Raw genomic sequence first — 22739 nt, 5'->3', positions numbered from 1 at the left:
GAGGCCACAGGAGGCCCCACTGTAGATTCCTGGCTTCAGGCAGACTCAGAACTCCTCATCCTCCGCCCACTCCTGCCCCCGCATGGAGTGACCCCGCCCCTCACCCCTGCAAGCAGCTGTGAGGTCCAGGGCACTGCTGGGTCCTGCTCCCTGCCTTCCTCCCCTGGCTGGCGCTGCACCTCAGTGTCTCAGAACCCTTTTGTCCTGCAGGCCTGGCCCAAGCCCTCTTCCTCCGGGAAGTTGGCCCTGACCTCCCAAAGACCCTCGCTCCTCTGGCTTCATCCCAGGACCAGGCTTCCCATCGCCCATCTCTCTGATGTGCAAATCTGAACATGTGATGCGCCTGCTCCGGAGCCGTCAGTGGCTCCCCAGCGCCCCCTAGGGTCAGATGCGGCTCTGCAGGGACACGCCCAGCGCTCCCTCCACACGGTACCTTTGCTCAGACCGCACCTCTGCCTGGGGGCCCCCTTCCCTCCCTCACCCTGGACGCCAGAGCAGTATCCTCCAGGGAGGCAGGAACTGGGCCTGACAGAGGATCCCCAGGACAGAGCTGTGGCACAAAGGCCCACTTGGCCTCCGCGCTCCCCTAGAAGCTGGGGCTTGCAGCCAGGGCGGGGCACCTGCCCTGGGACTCCCCCCTCCTTCCTCCTCAGCCCCCCCCCCCCCGCCAAGCCCGGCGCTCACATAGAGCGTCAGCCTTCCCCTCTGTAAAATGGACACGATCATTCCAAGACTATCCTAAGTCTCCAGCCGGGTGCCAGAGGGGCGCCACAGCCCCCAGCCCGGTCCAGATGGGCCCCCTTTGCCTCCAGCCCTTGTACCACTGGGACTGTTTGTCAGTGTTTTACTCCTGGAGCTCCCTTCATCACTGTATCTTTGTTCTGCTTCTCTTGTCTGCTTGCCACCTGAGCAGTTGGTGGCTGTCTCCTCTGCCCTTCCCCCTGTCCCACTGCTAGGGTCCAGCCAGGAGGGAGTCAAGCGAACAGGGAGCTCCAGGTGGCCTCAGAGCACAGTCCTTCGCAGTGCCTTGACCTTGGTCAATCCTGTAATCCTCTACTTTCTCATCTGTGAAATGGGAACAGCGCCGCCTGTCCACCTGTGCCTCAGCACGGATGCGAGGACCACGGGGAGAGCAGGTTATGACGTGTATCCTTGGGGTGCTTGAGCGCTGGCTCCTCCTGGGGCCGCTCAGGGCAGCGGGAAGGTTACCAGGTGCAGGCTGGGCTCTCTCTCCTCTGGCCAGGCTTGGCTGCCAGTTTCCCCGGGAACCTGGAAATTTCTGTTTCTTTCCCTGGAAATCAGAGCCAGAAGAGTCCCGGAGCTTGCCACTGGGTGATTCTCTGATGTGTGCCTTCAGGCTGGCACAGGTGCAGGGGACACCCGGGGCAGTGGGTGCACCACAGCAGTGCCGCCCCTCACAGGACAGCTCCACAGGGCCACTGGGCAGGGTGCATGCAGAGGCCACGGCCAGGGGACGCGGTCACACTTTAACCAACCCAGGACTCTTGGCTCAATCCAGGACGGTGGATGTGAGCCACTGCCCGGCGCCTTTCGCTGCCCTGGGAGGCCAGGCCGGGCTGGGCAAGGCCTGCTTGGTCTCAGCGGGGAGGGAGATCCCCCAGGGGGCAGGGAGACAGTCAGGGATAGGAGCCCATGTTGGGATGAAGTCATCACAGCTCAGACAGGGGAGTGCCGTGCTTGGTGTCGCCCACGTGACTGGCAGGTCTGGGACTAGAAACCAGGATTCCCATGTTGGGGGCCTCCTGTCCCCAGGCCTCAGCTCCTTGCAAGAAGACAGCAGTTTAAGATCTTGGATCTGCACAGAGCTGTGACCCCTGAGTCCTGCTCTTAGTCACGCCCCCTCCCCCAGCCCTGTGATCTTGGGTGCAGGTTCTGCCCTCTGTCCAGGCCTCAGTGTGGCAGCTCGGGCTGGGGGGTGGGGGATCACAGGACTTTCCTCCAGCCTTCTGGGTCAGACGTTGCCTCCCAGGCCCTTGCAGGCTCAAAGAGGCGCTTCCTCCACCAGGAAGGCGTCACGGATGTCCCCTGGGAAAAGGCCACTCTCCTCCTCGGGCCTTTAGCACCTCCTGCACTTGGAGGACCATGGACCAGCGCCCCCGAAGCCCAGCGTGACCACGTGCTCACTTGCTGCGTGCAAGTGATCAGCACCCTGCTGATCTGAGTAATGGGCCCGGGGCGCCCCGCCACCCAGAACCTCCGCGGGCAGCGTCCCGGGAGGCAGCGCCTGACACCCGGCGGGCCCCTGCCGCTCGCCCCTTCTCCTCCTGCCGCTCCCCTCGGCACCCAGCCCCGTGCCTGGCTGGGCGCCCGGCGCGCCCCGGCAGCCCCTTGCCGGCTCGATGCCCTGACTCCCCGCGCGCAGGGCCCGCTCGGCACGTGGCTCTCTCGCCCCCGTCCGGGGCGGCCTCGGCGCGCGCGGGGAGCCAGGCTGGGGCGCGGGGCGCGCGGGCGCGGGGCGGGTGGGGGAGGCGGGGGCGGAGCGGCGGCGGCGCGAGGACGCTGCCCCTTTAAGGTGCCACCGCCGCGTGGCAGGGAAACAGCTTGTGCCAGCCCCATTCCGCCGGGCTCCGCTCGCAACAAGAAACACAATGCATAACAATCAGGCGCGCGCTTGGAGCCGTGCCACGCGCCGCGGGCGGGGCGGGGCCGCGGGCCTGGCCGGGCGGGGCGGGGCGGGGGCGCCGGGGTCGCGACCCCAGCCTCGCGTCTGCTAGTGGCAGGGGGCCGGGGTCGCGCGCTCCCCCGTCGCGGCCGCCGTGCGCCCCGGCCCTTCGCCCCGGCGCCCCCAACTCGCCCCCCGCTCGCCCCCGCTCCCTACAAAGTTCATTCCCACTAACTCTTTTCCAGGCCACTTCCCCCTCACATCTGACAATCCGGGGCCCCTCATTCTCCCAGTAATCACTCCACTGCACTAATTGCACATGCAAATATGCAAATGCGTATTAATTAATTACTATACTAATTAGTTCTGTGGTATTTGCGAGTAATAAATCATTGGATGGGAGCGAGGAAGCTGGAGACCTGGCCCATTTTCATTCTGCATAAAATTTTAATGGTCTCTCTGGCTGATCCGGGACGGCAGCGCGCGGAGAGGCTCTTAAAGGGCCAGTGGCGGCGGGCAGGGGCCGGGGCGGCGAGCTCGGAGCGGCCCTGGCGGGGACCCGCGCCCCGGGCGGACTTGGAGAGGCAGCCCCCGCCCCGCGCCCTCGCAGGAGCGGTCGCGGCGCGGCGCTGGCCTTTTCCTCCTGGCTGGGGGCTATAAGTGTCCCCCTGGGTGGCGTCTCTGGAGAGAATCTGGGATGGGGGAGGTCTGAGCTCGGCTTCTTTAAGAAAGGAGGGAGGGAGGGAAAGGCGCTCCGAGAGGCCCGGGCTGGGAAGCCGGGACACCGGCAGTGAAGAGGCCCTCCCCGCGGCTGAGTAAACCGAGGCACAGGGCAGGCCAGCCTTAGCTCTCCCCGTTTCTGTCCCCAGGGGAAGGGAGCCAGTGGCCTGTCATGGGTGCACCCAAGCTGGGAGGGCAAGGTTGGGGGTGCACCCAGCCTTCCCTTCGCACGTGCTGGCACTGCTGCCCCGCCCCCATGGGCACCAGCTGGCACCCTGGCAGAGTAGTCCTGGCTTGAGTGGGCCCCGGGGACCCTGCTGTGTTTCCAGGAGGTCGTCAGGCCCTGGGCACAGGGAGGGGCTGGCTGCCGCCCAGGGCCACTGGCTGGGGGGGGGGGGGGTGTGTGAGGCAGAGGGAATGGGTTGTTGTGCCCCAGCCACGGGCTGGGGGATGCTGTAGGTGGGTGTGCTGTGGAGGTGAGGACCCCAGCCTGCTTGGAGCCGGGATCCCGATGCCAGGGCCCCTGGCCTGGGTCCGGTCACCCTGGGTGGCACAGAGCCTAAGGAGGGCCTGGTCAGTGCTCTCGTGGGGCCTGGTGATGGAAACACCCACGGGCAGGCCACAAGCGCAGAGCCGCAAAGGGTCCCAGACCTTACACCCCCCGGGACAGGTTCCATTCCCGTCCTCGCCTGTGCATGGCAGAGTGACAGCTCAAGGTCACGGAGGCAGGTGCAGTGGAGCAGGCTGGGAGCCGGGACAGTGCAGCTCTGGCATCCACAGCTCCCGCTGCCAGCCGGGCCCTGTGGGAGGAACTTGATGGGCAGGGCCCGGGCAGCCTCACCACAAGCCAGGGGGCAGCCTGCAGAGTGCTCCGAGGCCCAGAGAGGTTGACCAAGTCGCCCTGGGAGTTTGTGGATGAGGCAGAGGCTCCCCAGGGGCCCACAGGGCATCCGGGCTGCAAGGGGGATGGGAGAGAGACGGAAGCGGGGTGGGGGGCTCCCAGGTGGCTTCTTGAGAAGCAGGCAGTGGGGACAGGGCTGTCAGAGCAGGGCAGGGGTGGGGGAGGACAGAACGGGGAAGGCAGCCAGGACCCCGTGATGACCCAGGAGTCCCGACCTCAGTTCTGTCCTCAGCACCCCCGCCTGCGCCCCATTTTCCCTGGCACTGCCCTGGCTTCTCCACCCCAGGGGCCGCAGTCTGGGCTCGCATAGCAGTGGACGTTAAGGTAAATACCAGATATGGCTTTGCAATGAACCCCTTAACAATTATGTGGGGTGCAAAGGGTTAAGCTGTCGCTGGCTCCCAACACCCAAATCCCACATCCTTGCGTGCTGATCCCAGTCCTTGCTCCTCTGCTCCAGTCCGGCTTCCGGTTAGCGCACCTGGGAAGGCAGCAGAAGAACCCAGGGCTGGGGCTCCTGACACCACAGGGTGGCGCTCCTGGCTCCAGCTTCGGCCACTGTGGACATTTGGGGAGTAAACCAAATAGATGGCAGATTCTCTCTCTCTCTCTCTCTCTCTCTCTCTCTCTCTCTCTCTCTCTCCATATATTATAAATATATATGCCTTTCGAATAAAAATGAATAATTTTAAAAAATTATGCACTCATGTGCATCCCCCTGTTTAATTTTCATAGCAGTTCTATTATTTTTATCCCCATTTTATAAATCAAGATGCTGCAGATCCAGAGAGACTAAGTGACTTGCTCCAGGCCACGCAGCTCCTACATGGGGCCTAGACTCCTGAGCTCGCGTGCTTTCCTACCTCGTTCCCCCTTTGTGTTTTGTTTATTGCCTTTTATCTATTTAAAAGGTCGAAGGGGGTGGGCGCTGTGGCATAGCAGGTAAAGCATCTGTGGCGCCGGCATCCCGTATGGGCGCCGGTTCAAGTCCCGGCTGCTCCACGTCCAGTCCAGCTCTCTGCTATGGCCTGGGAAAGCAGTGGAAGATGGCCCAAGTCCTCGGGCCCCTGCACCCATATGGAGACTCAGAAAAGCTCTTTGCTCTTGGCTTCGGACCAGCCCAGCTCTGGCTGTTGTTACCAATTGGGGAGTGAATCAGCAGATGGAAGATCTCTCTCTCTCTCTGCAACTCTGCCCTTCAAATAAATACATAAATCTTAAAAAAAAAAAATAGAAAAACGTAGAAAGGGACCTCCTGTCCATTGTTTCACTTCCCCAAAGGCTTGCAAAAGCTGGGGCCGGGCCGGGCCGAAGCCAGGAGTCTGGAACTCGGTGCTTGAAGCTCCAGCAGGGAGCTGGATTGGAAGCAGAGCGGGGACTGGGAGCCAGGCACCCCGGTAATGAGGCGCGGGCCTCCCAAGCAGCGTCTTAACAGCTTCACAGAACACCTGCCCCCACTCTCCTTCTCCTAGGGTGCTCGGTGCTCATGGCCGCAGAGGCGGGGTCAAGGTGACGTCCGGGGCCGGGGGAGCCAGGGACCACAGTGGCAGCAGACCCTTCATACCCGGTGCCTTTGGAACTCGCAGATGCAAGAGGAACACGCTTCCTGGCTGCTGTCCCCATGGCCCCCATGCCCTTGTGGCCTCTTATATGCTAGGAGGAGCCCGCCAAGGTGAGGATGGGCGTGTGGGGGGCCTCTCCCTGGACCCCTCCCAGGCTGGCCTCAGAAGAACAGGGGATCAGCCCAGCAGGGGAAACCCAGGTTTCTGCGCTGCCAGGGACAAGCCTTGGGCCCAGCCAGGGTCCTCTCGTGCCCAGTGGCTCGGGGAAACTTCTCCAGGGAATCTGGACACCCTGCCCCCCCCATCCTCAAATTGGGAGAACCTTTGACACCCACCTGCTGGGCCTGGAGTCTGGGGGTGGGGCACTGGGAGGGATGGCCTCTGGGCTGAAGCCCACTAGAAAGGAAAGCCATCCGTACAGCAGCACCCCGCGGGAGGCCACAGCAGACCAGCTCATCAGGGACCCCCCACCCCCACCCCGCGCGCCCAGATTCTGGGAGAAGGAGGCAGGAGGGAAGGCTGGCAGCTCCGAGCTTCTCCAGGCAGCCCCCGGGGCCGGGGGCCTGGGCAGGAGGAGGGGGCAGAGCAGCTGCTGGCGATTTATTAAGCAGTCACGGAAAAATTGGTTTATAAATTAACAGCTGTTTTAACTTTAGGGCCTCTTCTTCAGGGAATGGAAGCAGCCGACTGGACCGGGATTGGAGTGTGTGTGTGAGGCTCGTGGAGGGAGCGGGAGGCGGAGAACTCCAGCAGCTGGCATTCTTCGGGGGCAGTCTCAGCTGGCACCACGGCGGGCACCAGGCAGTGGCCGGAGCAGGGGGTCTCCAGGTGCCCGGGGCGGAGGCTGGCCCCGCTGTGGGCCAGTTTGCTCTCTTCCCGACAACATCCAGGCATCCACCTGGGGGCGCCAGAGGGCAAGATACGGCTGTACTCGTTTCTGCCACCAGAGGGCGGCGTCGGCACATTGATTTCTGCTGCTCCTGCGATCTGTCCAAACCCGGCTGGGCGAGGCGGAACCCAGGTCGAGGGCTGAGCCCGGAGAGGCCGTCCTGGCGCGGAGTCCTGACCGCGGCGTGGGCAGTGGGAAGGAATCAGGGCCCTGCAGTCGGACGGCGTGTTCGGGTCTGCGTTGCGGCGCTGCACCTGTGATGCCAGCATCCCCTATCCACTGTGGGTTTGAGTCCCGGCTGCTCCACTTCCAATCCTGCTCCCTGCTGATGTGCCAGGGAAGGCAGCAGAGGATGGCCCAAGTGTTTGTGCCCCTGCACCCACATGGGAGACCCCAGAGGAGTTCCTGGATCCTGGCTTCTGCTTGGCCCAGCCCCAATTGCTGTGGCCCACTGGGGGAATGAACCAGGAGATGGAAGATCTCTCTCTGTCTCTCTCTGTCTTTCTCTGACTGCTTTGCAAGTAAAAATAAATGACTCTTTTTCATTTTTTAAGACTGCATTTGAACCCAGACTCTGGGCAAAAACTTCTGAACCTTCTTAAAAAACTCATTTGTAGGCCGGCGCCGCGGCTCAGTAGGCTAATCCTCCGCCTAGCGGCGCCGGCACACCGGGTTCTAGTCCCGGTCGGGGCGCCGGATTCTGTCCCGGTTGCCCCTCTTCCAGGCCAGCCCTCTGCTGTGGCCAGGGAGTGCAGTGGAGGATGGCCCAGGTGCTTGGGCCCTGCACCCCATGGGAGACCAGGAAAAGCACCTGGCTCCTGGCTCCTGCCATCGGATCAGCGCGGTGCGCCGGCCGCAGCACGCCGGCCGCGGCGGCCATTGGAGGGTGAACCAACGGCAAAGGAAAGACCTTTCTCTCTGTCTCTCTCTCTCTCACTGTCCACTCTGCCTGTCAAAAAATAAAAAATAAAAAAAAAAAACTCATTTGTAAAACGTACTCATGTCAAAAGCAGAGACATACACAGAACGAAAGCTTCTCCACCTGCTGGTGCAGCCCCAGATGGCAGCAGTAACGGGGGCTGGGCCTAGGCCAGGCTGAGGCCAGGGCCAGGGGCTCCATCGGAGTCTCCCACGGGGACCCAAGCAGTGGGCTGTCCCCCGCTGCCCCTAGGTGTGCATTAGTGAGCAGCTGGAGCTGGGAGCAGAGTGGGGGCTGGAATCCAGGTGGAGGGTCTGTGTTCTGAGCCCCGGCAGATGCCAGCCCCGCTGCAGGTCCTCACTTGCCTCATCTGTGAATGGAGGACGAGGCCCCGGCCCAGGGCCCAGCCGGCCGAAGTGCTCGGTCCACGCCAGTGCCGATGATGACGGCACTCTTCACCAGCTCCTCCATCAGCCTCTCTTCCCCACACGCTGGGGCCCACTGTGTTCCAGGCACTGTGGCAGGTGCGTGATGATGTAGAGACATGGTGGGAGGGACGCGTCTCAAAGTGTGCTGAGTTAGGGTGCACACACCGAGGAGACAGGGAGGTGCCCAAGAGAACATTGTGGGGTGACGAAACTTTCTATATTTGAGTTGTGATGACAGTCACATGCTAGGGGAGGTTTTTGTTTTAATATTTATTTATTTATTTAAATATTTTATTTATTTATTTGCGAGGTAGAGGTACAGACAGTGATAGGGAGGGACAGAGAGAAAGGTCTTCCCTCCATTGGTTCACTCTCCAAATAGCCGCAATGGCTAGGGCTGTGCCAATCTGAAACCAGGAGCCAGGTGCTTCTTCCTGGTCTCGCATGTGAATGCAGGGGCCCAAGGACTTGGGCTAATCTCTACTGCTTTCCCAGGCCATAGCAGAGAGCTGGATAGGAAGTGGAGCAGCCAGGACTAGAACCAGTGCCCATATGGGATGCCAGTGCCGCAGGTGGAGGATTAACCTACTGTGCCACAATGCTGGCCTCGTTTTAAGATTTATTTACTGGGCCGGTGTTGTGTTGTAACGGGTAAAGCCACCACCTGCAGTGCTGGAATTCCATACGGACACTGGTTCGAGTCCCGGCTATTCCACTTCCTACCCAGCTCTCTGCTATGGCCTGAGAAAGCAGAAGATGGCCCAAGTCCTTGGGCCCCTACACCCACGTGGGAGACCTGGAAGAAGCTCCTGGCTCCTGGCTTCGGATCAGTGCAGCTCCAGCCACTGTGGCCAACTGGGGAGAGAGCCAGTGGATGAAAGACCTCTCCCTCCCTCCCTCCCTCTCCCTCTCTCTACCTCTGTCTCTGCCTTTCTGTAACTCTACCTCTCAAGTAAATAATAAAATATTTATAAAACATTTATAAATTTATAAAATAAAAATAGATACAATGTATATATTTATACGGTAAAGTTTATTTGTTAAACATGTGAGCATTGATCTGGATTTCCTGAATGGGCTACAGGGTGCAGGATGGATGAATGGATGGAGCCTCCGATGGCAACCCCCGTCCTCGTGTCCCTGCTGTCCCCATGGAGGGGCTGTTGCTTGCCCCGAGGTGAGCCTTGGAATTCCTCCTTCTGCTCCCTTCCCTCGCCTCACCCTCTCTCCTTTTCCCCAGCAGCAGGGAAAGATGGCCCCGTGTGCTCAGGCAGCCTCCCCAGCTGCTCTAAGACTGCTTCCCAGGACTTCCTGGGGCCTCCCTTCCAGCTGCCACATGCAGCTGCCCAGCCAGCTCTGTCTCAGTGATGCCAAGGTCACCCGTGCGATGCCCAACTACAGACCTGCAGTGCCAGCAGTAGTGGCCCAAACCCTGGCCAACTCTGCCATCTGCTGGCCTCTTTTGGAACTGCATCCCTTGCGTTCCAGGGACTCCGGGGGTGCTGTGCTGGGCTGAGCACTTTATTAAGGTTCAGCCTAGACAATAGTCATGGCCACTGTGTGAAGTGGGCTTTGAAATCTAAGGCGGGGGCTGGCACTGTGGTGTGGCACGTAGAGTCGCTGCCTGCGGCGCTGGCATCCCATATGGGTGCTGGTTCAAATCCCAGCTGCTCCACTTCAGATCCAGCTCCCTGTTAATGTGTCTAGGAAAGCAGCGGAAGATGGTCCAAGTGCTTGGGCCCCAGTCTTCCTCATGGGAGACCTGGAAGAAGTTCCTACCTCATGGCTTCGGACCAGCCCAGTTCCAGCCGTTGTGGCCATCTAGGGAGTGAACCAGCAGATGCAAGACCTCTCTCTCTCTTTCTCTCCCTCTCTCTCTGTAACTCTGCCTTTCGAATGAAGTAAATAAATCTTTAAAAGAAAGAAAGAAACAAAGCTAAGGCAGTCGAGGCACAGAGACCCTAAGGCATTTGTTCAAGTTCACACAGTAAGTACAGGCCTGAGATTCCTACCGAGAGCTGTCAAACTCGGCAGTTTGACATGAGAACATCTTTTGGGAAGAAAAAAGGGAGAATATTTCAGACTGCCCCTCTCCTCGCCTCCCAGAAACAGGGCCAAGGGCTCACACCACCCTCCCACGGGTGCCCGGGGGGCCTCCTCGTGCCGGGCACCCCAGCTGGCACAGGGCAATGACTCAAAGAGAAACGGCGCAGAATCGCGTGCTCAGCCCCGAGCCCCGCAGACGCCCTGCCCGAAGCTTCTTGAAGCCCCAGAAGAGACCAAGTTCAACCCAAGTGAAGTCAAACAAGGTCTTGAATTCGTTCCTCGGGCCCAACCGCCTGTGCTTCTTAGTCAAGAATAATAACCGAGGAGTGGCATATTATTTTTACATCCCATTTGCATATGATTAATGCTAAGTGGCCACCCTGGCCCCTTCCTCCTCCATGCCCCAGGCCCATGTGCCTGGCCCAGGCTGCCTCCTCCAGCCCTGCGGGGCTCCACCAGCCTCAGCAGCCCCTCCCCACCCCACCCCTGCTCCCCCCAAGTCTCCTTCCTTCCCTCCTCTGCCACCCACGTAGCCCCTACCACCTGGCCGCCCACCTGAGAAACTTCTCCCCAAGTTCTAGAGAAGTCGCGTAGGATCCAGGAGAGAAAAATCAAAGTAATAAAACCTCATTTAATTCCTAGCGGAGGGCAGAGCTGTTCGCTGCAATTATCTTACTGCGGAGCTATTTTTACTCCCTCTCCATCTCCGTCTCCTGCCCCTCGCCGGCGTGAGGCTTCTCTCCCTCTGCCTGCCTTGCCTCCTCTCACAGCCCTGCTGTCTCTGCTCCTCTCTCGTCCCGCCTGTCTCCACCCGCCTCGGCCAGTCTCCCCGACCCTGCCTGGCCCCAGCAGGTAGCAGCCAGCAGTGTGGGTGCCTGGGCAAAGGCCGGTGCAGAGGGTTAAGACCTTCCCTCTGCCCCAAAGGCCCCATCCTCCGGGCCCAGTAGAGAAGGAACTCCGGCTCTCAGCCCTCCTCCCAGCTGCCCCCGCCCGGGGTCAGGGGAGTTCCTCCTCCTCCTGACCCAGGGCCTCCCTTCAGCCCTCCATAAACAAGCCCCGCCTAGCCACAGGCAGTCCAGCTGCGGGGGCCGCAGGGCCTTTGACCCTCCGATGGGCTCTCAGCTGCACTGGTGGCAGGGCCTCCCTGTCCCGCCATGGCCCACCCAGCTGGCCCCTGGTACTTCCATCCCGCCCCATGCCCCAACACTGGAAGCCACAGGTCCCTCTGCCCAGTGGCTGTTCAGGTGACTACGGCCTGAGCCATAAGCTTCCTGTGCCCCTTCTTAGCCAAACTGGTCTGTGCCAGCCCCACCCCCCCATCTGGAACAGGGGTTCTGGGCCAAGCCAGGGGCTGCCAGAGACGCCCACACCCCTGGGCCAGCAACCCAGCATCCGGCTGTCTCCTGAGAAGTCCACAAACAAACACAGGAGGAGCTGAGCCAGGCCTGGGGGGCGGGGCGGGGCGGGGCGGGGGGGGGGGGACGTAGAACTGAGGGAACAGGACCTCCAGCTCCTGTGGGTCCGCCTTCCCCTCATCCCCGCCCGAGGTTGCCCCTGACCACATTTCCCTAAGGATCCTCTGGCCTCTCGTGGTGCCAAGGGCCCAGCACCCTGGGGCAGGGGAGAAGGGATTGGAAAAGTCACCCTGGGAGCTGCGGTGGAGGGCTGCTGGCTGTCCCGGGCCGGAGTGACCAGGAGGGAAGACAGCCAACACAAACAGAGCTCAGGGAGGACACAGGCGTGTGCACGCGTTTCCACGCGCCCCCTCGCCCGCAGCGGAAATGCCGTCTCCTGCAAAGACTCCACGGACAGATAAACATCCTGGACAGATGCAGGGACAACAGCCCCTCTCCTGCACACACACAGCGCACCTCCAGAAAGACAGGCACATGCACCTGGCTTCCCCAGCTTCTTCCTGATCACGCACACGTGCGACACGTGTCTGGGTGCAGCAGCCCCCAGCCACCCTCCATTCAGCCCCCCGGGCTGGCTCTGTCCTCCCTCCTCCCCTCGGATCAGGGCCACACGGGCAGAGGACACGTGCAGCCTGGGCATGACACCCCTCTTTCCCCGGGAGCACTCATCAGTCCACAACCTCACCCCCTCCACTGCAGGGGGAGGCACACGGCCCCAGCCCCTGCCAGCTCCACAGCCTGCCCATCACCTCCACAGCCTCTGTCACCTCCCCCGCCCCCGCCCCCACACACCAGGCCTCCCACACGCTGCCACTCACACCCGCGCCTTTGACACCGACACACTGGCACTCACACACACTCACGCTCACAGCGCCGACACCCCCCGCGTACACACGCACCCAGTCCCCAGCCACGGCACCGCAGGCCCCTGGCACACACTCCCTGCCACGGTGACTGACAGGTGTCCTCCCACGCACACCTCGTTCACGCTCACTCGCTTTCTGGGACACCCCCATTCACAGCGTGACAAGCGGGTCTCTCCCGCAGGCCTCCCGCGCAACTCCAAGCCCCAGGCCGGGAAGTGGTTACTGGGAGGCCCGCTGCCCGCTGACCCCCCGCCATGCTCTCCGCGGGACACCATCAATAATGCAGCCTCAAGTTCTGGGGTGACGGCAGGGGGCCCCCAGCCCGCTCCAGCCCCTGCTCACGCCCCCACCCCACCCCCCCAGGCGCGGGCAGAGCGCGGTTCTCGGCGCTCATTGGCCACCTCTTGCTGTGCCCTCCCTCCAAGGGGACGGGCTGGGACCCCAGGGCTGGGACCCAGGGCTGAGCCCTACAGAGACACCGGAGAGGGCGAGGCGGAAGGAGGGAGGCAGAAGGAAAAGGCGCAGGGACGCCCAGAGCCAGGAAGGAGGGAGCGACTGAGACCCACGAGTCGGGGTGCGCCGGGGGACCGGGCAGAGCCGCGCGGCGAGCCGGAGAACCGGGGGCGCGCCGAGCCCGCGCCTGGCCCGCCGGCGAGCCCGGGCGGTCGCCCCCAGCTCTCGCGCCCGGTCCGCGCTGCGCGCGGTATTTTTATCCGTGCGTGAACAGCCCTCCTCCTCCTCCTCCTTCTCCTCCTCCTCTTCCTCGCCGCCCGCAGCCCGCCGGCAGCACCCGGAGCCGAGCGCGAACCGCAAGCGAGACCCCGAATCGCGCGCCCCGCCCGCCATGGACCCCAAGGACCGCAAAAAGATCCAGTTCTCGGTGCCCGCACCCCCCAGCCAGCTCGACCCCCGCCAGGTGGAGATGGTAAGGGGGCCGCCCCCCCCCCACACACACCGGGGGCTTCTCTGCGCGCTCGGGGCGCTGCTGGGCAGGGCTGGCGGGGGCCGGGGGACGGAGAGCGCCCGGGCTGTGCGGAGGCGGAGGCGCGGGGCAACGCGTGAAGTTCGCGGGAGACTCGTGCAACTTTTCCCGGCGCCTTGATGCTGATCTCGGGGCGGGAGAATTCGCCCAGTGAGCATCGGGGGCTGGCGGGTCCCTGGCCGCCCCTGCGCAGTACCCCTGGGGCAGCCCCATTCCGTGGGCCGCCACCGGGACCACTCGGCCCTGGTTCCTGCCCCAGAACGGGTCACACGGAGAAACGTGTTCCTTGACCCAGCAGAAGTGGGAGGCCTTCGCCCCCTGCCTCGCTCCACTCTGCCTGCCTGGGCTGGGGCCGCCAGAACCTTATTCTGACCTCAGGGCTGTTAGCTCTTGGCTCTAAGGAGAGAGGCCCCCCTCTCCCCGCCCCAGCCAGACCTCTTCCCATAGGCTACTGGGTCTTCAGGAGCCTTCCTGAGGTTTGGGGGGACTGGGGTGACCCAGGGCTCCGCCTCCCCCCTCCCCTAGCAAACGGTCACTTGTTGCTGGGAGCGGTGACTATGGGGGCCAAGTCACTGTGGGGAGACGTGGGGAAGGGGCCTGGGCTGGAGCTGGGTTCAGTGCCAGGGCAGTGCAGGCAGCCTGCTGGGGGAGGTGGCACTTTCCACTGAACTCACCTGGTTCTCTGCGCAGTTCCCTGCGGCTCAGAGGGGACCTAATTAACCGTTGGTCTGATTGCCAAGCTGGGGGGGGGGGAGTTGCTGAGCGAGCTCAGTGTGCCACCTCCCCCCCCAGCTTGGTGCAAGTAGCAAGGAGGGCAACTTTTTTTTTTTTTTTTTCCCACCAGAACTGGAAAAAGAGTTCTAGGGTTCCAGAGAGGCTGCCCGGGGGCCAGACCCTGGCCTCCAGAGACAGCCCCAGGTCCCCCAGGGGCTGGGCCTTCAGTGTCAGGTTGGGGAGCCTGCAGTGCCGGCTCAGCCTCCCTAGCAGCGGGACCCAGTTTCTTTGGAGCCCTTGAACTGTCCTTAAGTGGGCAGGGTCATGTGGATGCCAGGGCCCCAGAGGACCTGTCCCTGGCAGCCAGAGCCACAGCTGGCTTTGGCTTCCAAGGTCTGGTGTCTTCAGAGACTGGAGAGGAAGGGCCTGGTGGTGGGGTTGGGGGGTTAGGGTTAGGGTCCATCTGGACTAACTTGGAGTGAGCCGGGCACGGGCTGGGAGTCACTGAGACTGGTTTCTCTTGTCCTTTGGACTTGGTGTGCTGTGTGACCCTGATCACATTGCTGAACCTCTCTGAGTCTCGGGGCCTCACCTCTTAAAATGAAGGGGTTGGGCGGGCTACAGAGCTCCTTGGGGCTGAGTGTCTGAGTCAAAGGCTCACTGGGGACCCCAAAGCACTGTGTGTTCCCTGCTGCCTGGGGGTGGGGGTGGCCCTCGGTCTCCATCCTGCGGGTGTCTATCCTGTGCCCCACCTTCCTCCCTCTCCTCAGATCCGGCGCCGGAGACCAACCCCGGCCATGCTGTTCCGGCTCTCAGAGCACTCCTCCCCAGGTAGGGCCTCTATCCTGCCCCCCAGTCCCGGCCGCACCCTGACTCTGATGCCTTCCTGGGGCCCTGCCAAGGTCCCAGGAGTAAGGGGGAGTGGGGGAGGCCTGGGAGCCTGGCTCTGCTGCCTCTTGAACCGCACCTCTGACCTGAGGAGGGAAGCACACCTGCCCCCTTCCCCAGAGCTTGCGACTGGACGGAAGGTGACTCTGACCGCTTCTCCCTCTCTTCTATCCTCCTCTCTCGGTTTTGTTTGGTCACCGCCATCAGAGGAGGAGGCCTCCCCCCACCAGGTGAGCTTCCTGGGCAGCCGGAAGGAGGGACACCGGATCCTTTTGGGTAGGGCGGCTGGGTGCCTGCGGCGCCTGGTGCCTGCCAACACGGGGTGCCAGGTGCCACCCGGAGGGTCATTAGCATATCAATCGGCTCTCCTCTGTGTGCCTGATGCCCTGATGCCCGCAGTTCCTCCTCTGGCTCTTGCTTCTTTGCTCAGACTTGGTTGGCGGCGGCGGGGGGGGGGGGGTGCCTCCAGGATCCAGGGGCCTAGCCCAAGGGAGGCCCCCAGCCTAGGTGCAGGACCCACCTGCGGAGGCTGGACTGGACTGCCTGGGTGGCCGTGGTGGGATGCTATGGAGAGAGGGTGGAGGGGACTCAGCGAGCGCCTCTGACCTGCACATCCCCCGACAGAGAGCAGCGGGAGAGGGGCACCATGTCAAGTCGAAGAGAGCCAACCCCTGTGCCTACACACCCCCCTCACTGAAAGGTACTGCCCCACCCCAGTGCATACCCATCCTGGCTGGCCCTGGGATGCCTCCTCCCCCATGCGATGCGGCTGGCCCTGGGGGAGGGAGGTGGGAGGTGGGGCTGTTGCCAGTGGGCAGGGGTTGCTGTCTGCTCCACAACTCCTACTTGGGGACCAAGTCTTTCCTAGTCTGCTCTGGCAGGGGCCGACAAGGGCAGCAGGTTGCGGGGTTGGAAGGAGGTGGCTGGCCCTGAGTGACAGGCGGGCCTGGCTGTGAATGTGGCTCAGAGGCCTCTCCTCTTTGCAAGCATGACTGCTGCACTGTCTTCCACGCCATCACACGGTGCCCTCTCCTGGGGTCGCCCCCACGCTTTCCTCTCCGACTGCCCCCCCCCCGGCACAGGTCTGCACCCAAACTCTTCTATATCAAAAGGCAAGCGACTCCTTTAGCATGCTCTTACTGAGTGCTAGTGCATGCCAGGCCTCACTGGTGGGCTCTGGGCAAAATAAGATGAGTAAGAGCGGATGCCCACCCTCCTGGGGCCCTATATAGGAGAGGATGTTCAAGCCTGGATCGGCAGGAGCCTAGGAATCCAACAGGCAGGCAACGCGGGAGAAGGCGTGCAAAGGAAGTGTGACGTACAGCGGGTCGGAGGGCCTGCCTGGAGATCTGGCTTCTAGCCAGGAAGCTGGGGAATCTCACCTGCAGAAGGGGGTGCAGTTTGAGGTGTGTGGGGGGCCTCTTCCCACCCCCACCTCAACTCTTGCCTGAGGCACTTCCTGCCTGGCCAGCCCCCTCCTCCCACGGAGGGAGGGAGGGAGACCGGAAGGGTATGCTGAGAGCTCCCTCCAGGGGAGGGGGTGGATGACAAGTTCCCAGCACCAGCCAAGGTCAACAGGTGCACCTGTCAGGGGCAGAGAGGAGGGGCTGGGAGCAGAGAGGGGAGGATCCTTCTCTTCCCACAGGACAGGCCAATGAGAAGGCAGAGCTGCTGCAGTGGGCAGTGCAGAAGCACATGTGGGAGGGCCCCAAGCAGGCACAGGGTGGGGGGTGTGAGAGGTGGCATCTCCCCAGGAGAGAAGGAAGCCCCTTGCCCATCCTGGGCTGCAGAGAAGTGGGGTGGAGAAGAAGATGGAATTGCCCCCTGGGCTCCTGACTGCAAGTGTAGGGGAGTGGGCTGGGTGGAGAAGCTATGGCCAAGGGTGTGTCCACGCAAGCTGCCATGGCCTGAAACGTGTCCCACCCCCACTACCCCCTGGGCTACATCTCAGGGGAGTTGAAGCGGGGCAAGACGGGGGAGTGGGAGAGGAGTCAGGCATGTGCACTCTGGGGACCCTCAGGGAGGTTGGAGACAGCCTAGGAGGGGCAAGGGGGAGACCCCGGAGAGCTGGCAGCCAGGTAGGAGGGAGGGGAGGCATGCAGGAGGCTCACGGGGGCGCCAGCACCACACACACCTATTGTTGTCACTGTGGCTCACGAACCGCACTCTCCTCCCACGCTGGGGGAGACGGAAGCTGTCCCAGCTGCCACCTCCTCGCCGCCCCCCACCCTCGGGGGGCCCTTCTCTACCAGGAGAGCGCTGTTTCAGAGGCTCTAGTCCCTTTCTGGGGGGTTGCAGGGGAGGAACCAAGGATCCTTGGTCGGTGGACAGCACTGGGTCTTGGGTGGAGGAGGGGTGTTCCACAGCAGAACTCACACTTGGCTCAAGGTGAGACTCTGCCGGGTCCCCAAGGCCAAGGCAGGGCGATTTATTGCGCTTTTATTGCCTGGGTAGCTTGCCCAGAGCCAGCAGGAGGCACTGGGCTTGGAGCTGGGGGCAGGGCAGAGCAACGGACACACACAATGCGCCCTCTGTGCCTGTCCCAGCGTTGGCAGGAGCGCCTTGCCCTGCTCACTGTCCCGGAGGTTTCCAGCCTAGATCTATCCCTCTGAGCTTCTAAGGGTAGGGGACACTGGTGACCAAGAAGGAACTGCAGCGACCCTGCCCCTGGGCTTGGCAGCGTCCCCTCTAGGGGCTGTGAGCCTAGTGTCGCATGTGCTCTGCACTCCTCCCCAGGCGCTGGCCCCTCTCCCCCAAGCCCCTGTTCCTGGCCATCTTTTGGAACTTCCTCTCCAGCTGAGCAGGTCTTGGTGGTGGGGTGTCTCCTGATTTCTACGTTGCCGCAGAGGGAGCCGGGAGCCTGGGGATGTGGGTCAAGATTGTAGGGGCCACCTCTGAGCACACACTTCCCGGGCTGCAGCCCGGCACGTCCTCAGCCTCAGAAGCGTCCCTGCCCCTTGGAGCCTTGCGGACCGGGTAGTGTGAGGTGTGGGGTGGCCAGGAATGGGGTCAGCAGGGAACCCTAAGCAGGCTGGGCATTCCCCCTAGAAATTCAAAGGGGCGAATCTCCAAGGCCCACAGGCCCTGTGTCGTCTGCCCAGGGTTGAAGCTGGTAGACGGGGACCCTAGCGCTGAGTCCTTGGCAAAGGCCACTCCTGGCTCGGGGGTGTTAAGCTGCTGCTGTGCCCGCTTACCCTTGCCCAGCCTGACGCCCTATGGGATGGGGGCGCTTACCCATGCCAGCCTCCAGGGGACTAGAATCTCTCGGGACAGCTCACGAGCCAAACTAGATTGAGTCCACCCCTTGCTGCTTTCGCCTTGGCAGGGGGTGGGGGGCCCACCCTGCGCCCCTGTTGGCCTTTGACCTGCCCCCAGGCCCCTGGGGAAGGAGCAGGCTGAAGCCCCAGGCCCCCGCAGCTGCACGGGCTGCTGACCCTCACCGCCTGGTGCCTCTGTGCAGCCGTGCAGCGCATCGCCGAGTCTCACTTGCAGTCCATCAGCAACGTGGGCGAGAACCAGGCCTCGGAGGAGGAGGATGAGCTGGGGGAGCTGCGGGAGCTGGGATACCCCCGAGAAGAGGACGAGGACGAGGATGAGGACGAGGAGGAGGAGGAAGAGGAAGAAGAGGACAGCCAGGCTGAAGTCCTGAAGGGCGGCAGGGGGTCCGGTGAGCTGGAGGCGCTGAGGGGGCCCCGCTCGGTGGGTTAGGTGCAGATGCCCCCTGAGTGCCCAGTGACGAGCCCCCTACCCCAGTGTCTCCCACTGCAACCCGCAGGGACCCCGCAGGGGCCTGCATCCGCTCACTGCACAGCAGCCTCATGGTGGGCCTGGGCTGGGACCTGGGCTTCCTCCTCCCTCGCTCTGCCCTCGCCCAGCCTGGCTTTCCCTAATGACTCCTCTCCTCCCTAGGCATTGGGCAAGGCCACATGAGGTTTGAGGCTGGACCCCAAAAAGGACTTCCCACCCAAGCAGTGAGAGGTGGGGGAAATTCATGCCTAGGCAACTGAGAGAGCCCAGCATCCTCATAGCCCATGTTTCTTTTTGGTTTTGGTTTTATTATTTTTTAAAAGATTTATTTATTTATTTGAAAGAGTTACACAGAGAGAGGAGAGGCAGAGAGAGAGAGAGAAGTCCTCCATCCGCTGGTTCACTCCCCAGATGGCCGCAACAGGCAGAGCTGTGCCGATCCGAGACCAGGAGCCAGGAGCTTCTTCCGGGTCTCCCACGCGGGTGCAGGGGCCCAAGGACTTGGGCCATCCTCCACTGCTTTCCCAGGCCATAGCAGAGAGCTGGACTGGAAGTGGAGCAGCCAGGACTCGAACCAGCATTCATATGGGATGCCGGTGCTTCAGGCCAGGGCATTAACCTGCTTCGCCACAGCGCCGTCCCCGGTTTTGGTTTTATTTTAAGATTTATTTATTTGAGTCGGTGCCGCGGCTCAATAGGCTAATCCTCCACGTAGCGGCGCCGGCACACCGGGTTCTAGTCCTGGTCGGGGCGCCAGATTCTGTTGCGGTTGCCCCTCTTCCAGTCCAGCTCTCTGCTATGGCCCGGGAAGGCAGTGGAGGTTGGCCCAAGTGCTTGGGCCCTGGGAGATCAGGAGAAGCACCTGTCTCCTGCCTTCGGATCAGCGCGGTGCGCTGGCCGCAGCGCACCAGCCGTGGCGACCATTGGAGGGTGAACCAATGGCAAAAGGAAGACCTTTCTCTCTGTCTCTCTTTCTCACTATCCTCTCTGCCTGTCAAAAAAAAAAAAAAAAAAAAGATTTATTTGAAAGGCAGAGTGACAGAAAGAGAGAGTGAGCTTCCATCTGCTGGTTCCTGCCCCAAATGACTGTCATAGTCTGATCTGGGCCAGCCTAAATCCAGGAGCCAAGAACTCCATGTCCAGCTCTCTGCTATGGTCTGGGAAAGCAGTAGAAGATGGTCCAAGTCCTTGGGCCCCTTCATCCGCGTGGGAGACCCAGAAGAAGCTCCTGGCTCCTGGCTTCGGATTGGCTCAGTTCTGAGAGTGAACCAGCAGATGGAAGATCTCTCTCTGCTGCTGCCTCTCTGTAACTCCTCCTTTCAAATAAGAACTCCATTGGGCTCTCCCACATGAGTGGCGAGGCCCAAGTACTTGGGCCATCTTTCACTGCCTTCCCGGTGGGAATGCTAGGAGGAAGTGGAGCAGCGGGGACCTGAACCGGCACTCCAGCATGGGATGCCGGCATCGCAAGCAGCAGCCTAACCTGCTGCACCGCAACACCGGCCCTCACCTGCATGTCTGAACCTAGGATGTGGTCTCTGCTGGGACCCAAGGTTGCCAAGCAGCTGGTTTGTGTCTCTAGGATCCCATGGCTATTTCTCCCTCCTCTTCTTCCGTAGGATGGGGTAGGAGGGTGCCCTCTAGTGTCCAGATTTAGCATCTAGGACTCAAGAACCAACCTGGTCCCCTGCACATCCAACCTTAGTTGCCTGGGAAGAAAGGGACCAGGCCCAGTAGGTCTCAGATCTAAGACTCCCCACAGGGGCCTGAGGCCCAGAGAGGCCCTGGGAGGAAGAGCTCATCCCTTGATACGGTTGTGTCTTCCGCGTCTGGCCGTGGAAGACTCTGCCACACTTATCCCTCCCAACGTGTGTTCAACTTTTTGGCCCCATGATTTACGGGAACGACCGCCCTTGCTTGATGTTCTCACGATGGCTGGGGCCTCCGCTCTGTGCCTCTGGCGGTGAGGGCATCAGCTTTTGCTGCCAGCCGCAAGGGCAGAGTTGGAAGTGCTGAGTCAGCTCCCATGAGGCCCTCAGCCTGGTGGCAAGGAGGTGAGAGGAGACTGCACCTCAGGACAGGCAGCAGGGCACTGGGTCAAATGACAGGACTGAGCTGTGGAACAGCATGAGCCAGCACCACTCCACGGCGGCTCCCGAGTGCTGGTGCAGGCTGGACAGGAATTAATGCCACTTAGAGTCATCAACACAGCTGCCTTCCCGCTAACTCCTTCAGAAGGTACCAGCTGACAGGACTTTTTAAGGTTTATTTATTTGAAAGGCAAAGTTACAGAAAGAGGAAGAGAGAGAGAGATTTTCCATCTCTGTCTCATTCCCCAAATAGCCACAACAGCCAAGACTGGGCCACGCTGAAGCCAGGAGCCTGGAACTCTATCTGGGTCTCCCATGAGGGTGCATGGGCCCAAGCACTGGGGCCATCTTCCTCTGCTTTCCCAGGCCACAGCAGAGCTGGATCAGAAGTGGAGCAGCTGGGAATCGAACCAGTGCCCGTATGGGATGCCAGTTTCACAAATGGTGGTTTGGCCGGTGCCACGGCTCACTTGGCTAATCCTCCGCCTGCGGTGCCGGCACCCCAGGTTCTAGTCCCGGTTGCTCCTCTTCCAGTCCAGCTCTCTGCTGTGTCCCGGGAAGGCAGTGGAGGATGGCCCAAGTGCTTGGGCCCTGCACCGGCATGGGAGACCAGGAGGAAGCACCCAGCTCCTGGCTTCGGATCAGTGCTGCGCACTGGCTGTAGCAGCCATTTGAGGAGTGAACCAACGGAAGGAAGACCTTTCTCTCTCACCGTCCAACTCTGCCTGTCAAAAAAAACAAAAACAAAAACAAAACAAAACAAAAAAACAAGTGGTGGTTTAATGCACTGCACCACACCACCAACCCCCCCAACTGACATGTCTAAGTCACATAGCTCAGGATGCACACGGTGATCCCAAGAGCTGACCTGGTCCAGTGCCCGCTCTACTATGCCAGGATGCCCTCAGAAAGTGTAGTCTCAGCCATCAGGGGGCCTGAGCTCAGGATCCAGGACATCAGACATCTACTCAGAGCCCGTGTGTCCCCTCTTTCCCATCCTCAGTCGAGCAGAAGACAACCTGTGGCCAGGGTCTGGAGGGGCCCTGGGAGCGCCCACCTCCTCTGGATGAGCCCCAGAGAGATGGAAGTTCTGAGGACCAAGTGGAAGACCCAGCCCTAAGTGGTGAGGCTTGGGAGTGAATGAGGGGAGGAGCCTGGGGTGTTGGTGGGCAGGGCCAGGCCCTGAGTCCCTCTCCGGTTGCCTTGCAGAGCCTCAGGGCCCTGCTGCGGCTGAGCCTGGCACATAGGCACCCGGTCCTGCATCTTCCAGGAGGAAGTGGAGGGGGCATCGCTCTTCCCCAAGAAACTCACTCTGTTCCCACCTTATTTTGTACCCTGCCCCTGACCTGCTAGGGCTGCGGCTTCTGACTTCTAGGAGACTAAGGCTGGTCTTTGCTTGTCCACTTTGTGTTTGCCCACCTTTGGCTGATGCCCAGAGAACCCGGGCACTTGCCGCCTGATGCCTACCCTTGCCAGTCGTTCCTCCACTTTCCCAGTGGGAGGTGGGAGGTGGGACGTGGGACAGTTCACACTGGAAAGCCCGGGAAGCCCTTCACGGTTCTACTCCCAGATCCTCTCCCCTGGGCACAGGAGACCCACAGGGCAGGACCCTAAGATCTGGGGAAAGCAGGCACCGAGAACCGCGGGTGCCCCTCTCCTACCAGGGGTTCTGAGTCACCACCCCCTACCAGGGCCCAGCCTCCCTATTTCAGAACCCTTCTTATCACCCCTGCCTCTTCTGGGTGCTTGGAAGAAGGGCTGGCAAAGGCTGCTTGTTGCGTTTTGTTTGTGCTTTGACGCAGGAATGCTGCTTGGTATACACCCTGGGGGGGGGGGGCGTGGTAGGGGGAGCCAGGTTCTCGTCCGCCAGCCGCTCTGTCCCCTTCCGCTTCTTCCCGGACTCCTGGCCTGAACTCCTCCCCCGCTGTAATAAATCTTTGTAAATAACC

At 61.7% G+C, this 22739-nt stretch overlaps 1 protein-coding gene and 1 long non-coding RNA gene across 5 annotated transcripts; both read left to right on the top strand.

The window, feature by feature from the left end:
• The first annotated feature begins 3381 nt into the window (after positions 1-3381).
• LOC103351556 (uncharacterized) lies at positions 3382-9900 on the top strand. Of its 2 annotated transcripts, XR_016224140.1 has the most exons (5): positions 3399-4568; positions 5717-5753; positions 5831-5916; positions 6463-8138; positions 9127-9900. It is a non-coding gene; the product is annotated as an uncharacterized LOC103351556 (long non-coding RNA). The 2 variants fall into 2 exon arrangements; XR_519322.5 differs by having other exon boundaries at positions 3382-4568; positions 5717-5916; positions 9127-9898.
• A 2911-nt stretch (positions 9901-12811) lies between these two features.
• On the top strand, positions 12812-22738 carry PPP1R1B (protein phosphatase 1 regulatory inhibitor subunit 1B). 3 transcript variants are annotated; one of them, XM_089318059.1, is made up of 9 exons: positions 12812-12943; positions 13146-13294; positions 14836-14896; positions 15161-15183; positions 15578-15653; positions 18414-18620; positions 18863-18931; positions 21794-21913; positions 22000-22172. In XM_089318059.1, the coding sequence occupies exons 2-9, from the start codon at positions 13214-13216 to the stop codon at positions 22035-22037; spliced, it is 675 nt and encodes a 224-aa protein (XP_089174185.1). In that variant the 5' UTR covers positions 12812-12943; positions 13146-13213; the 3' UTR covers positions 22038-22172. The 3 variants fall into 3 exon arrangements, with proteins under 3 accessions (XP_089174185.1, XP_089174187.1, XP_089174186.1); XM_089318061.1 differs by having other exon boundaries at positions 12931-13294; XM_089318060.1 differs by lacking the exons at positions 12812-12943; positions 18863-18931 and having other exon boundaries at positions 13062-13294; positions 22000-22738.
• Position 22739: the final 1 nt, after the last annotated feature.

The sequence above is a fragment of the Oryctolagus cuniculus genome, chromosome 17 (genome assembly GCF_051225735.1).
Source record: "Oryctolagus cuniculus isolate XC-2025 breed Fujian yellow rabbit chromosome 17, ASM5122573v1, whole genome shotgun sequence".
Lineage (NCBI taxonomy): Eukaryota > Metazoa > Chordata > Mammalia > Lagomorpha > Leporidae > Oryctolagus > Oryctolagus cuniculus.
This window is presented reverse-complemented; position numbering and strand designations above follow the sequence as displayed.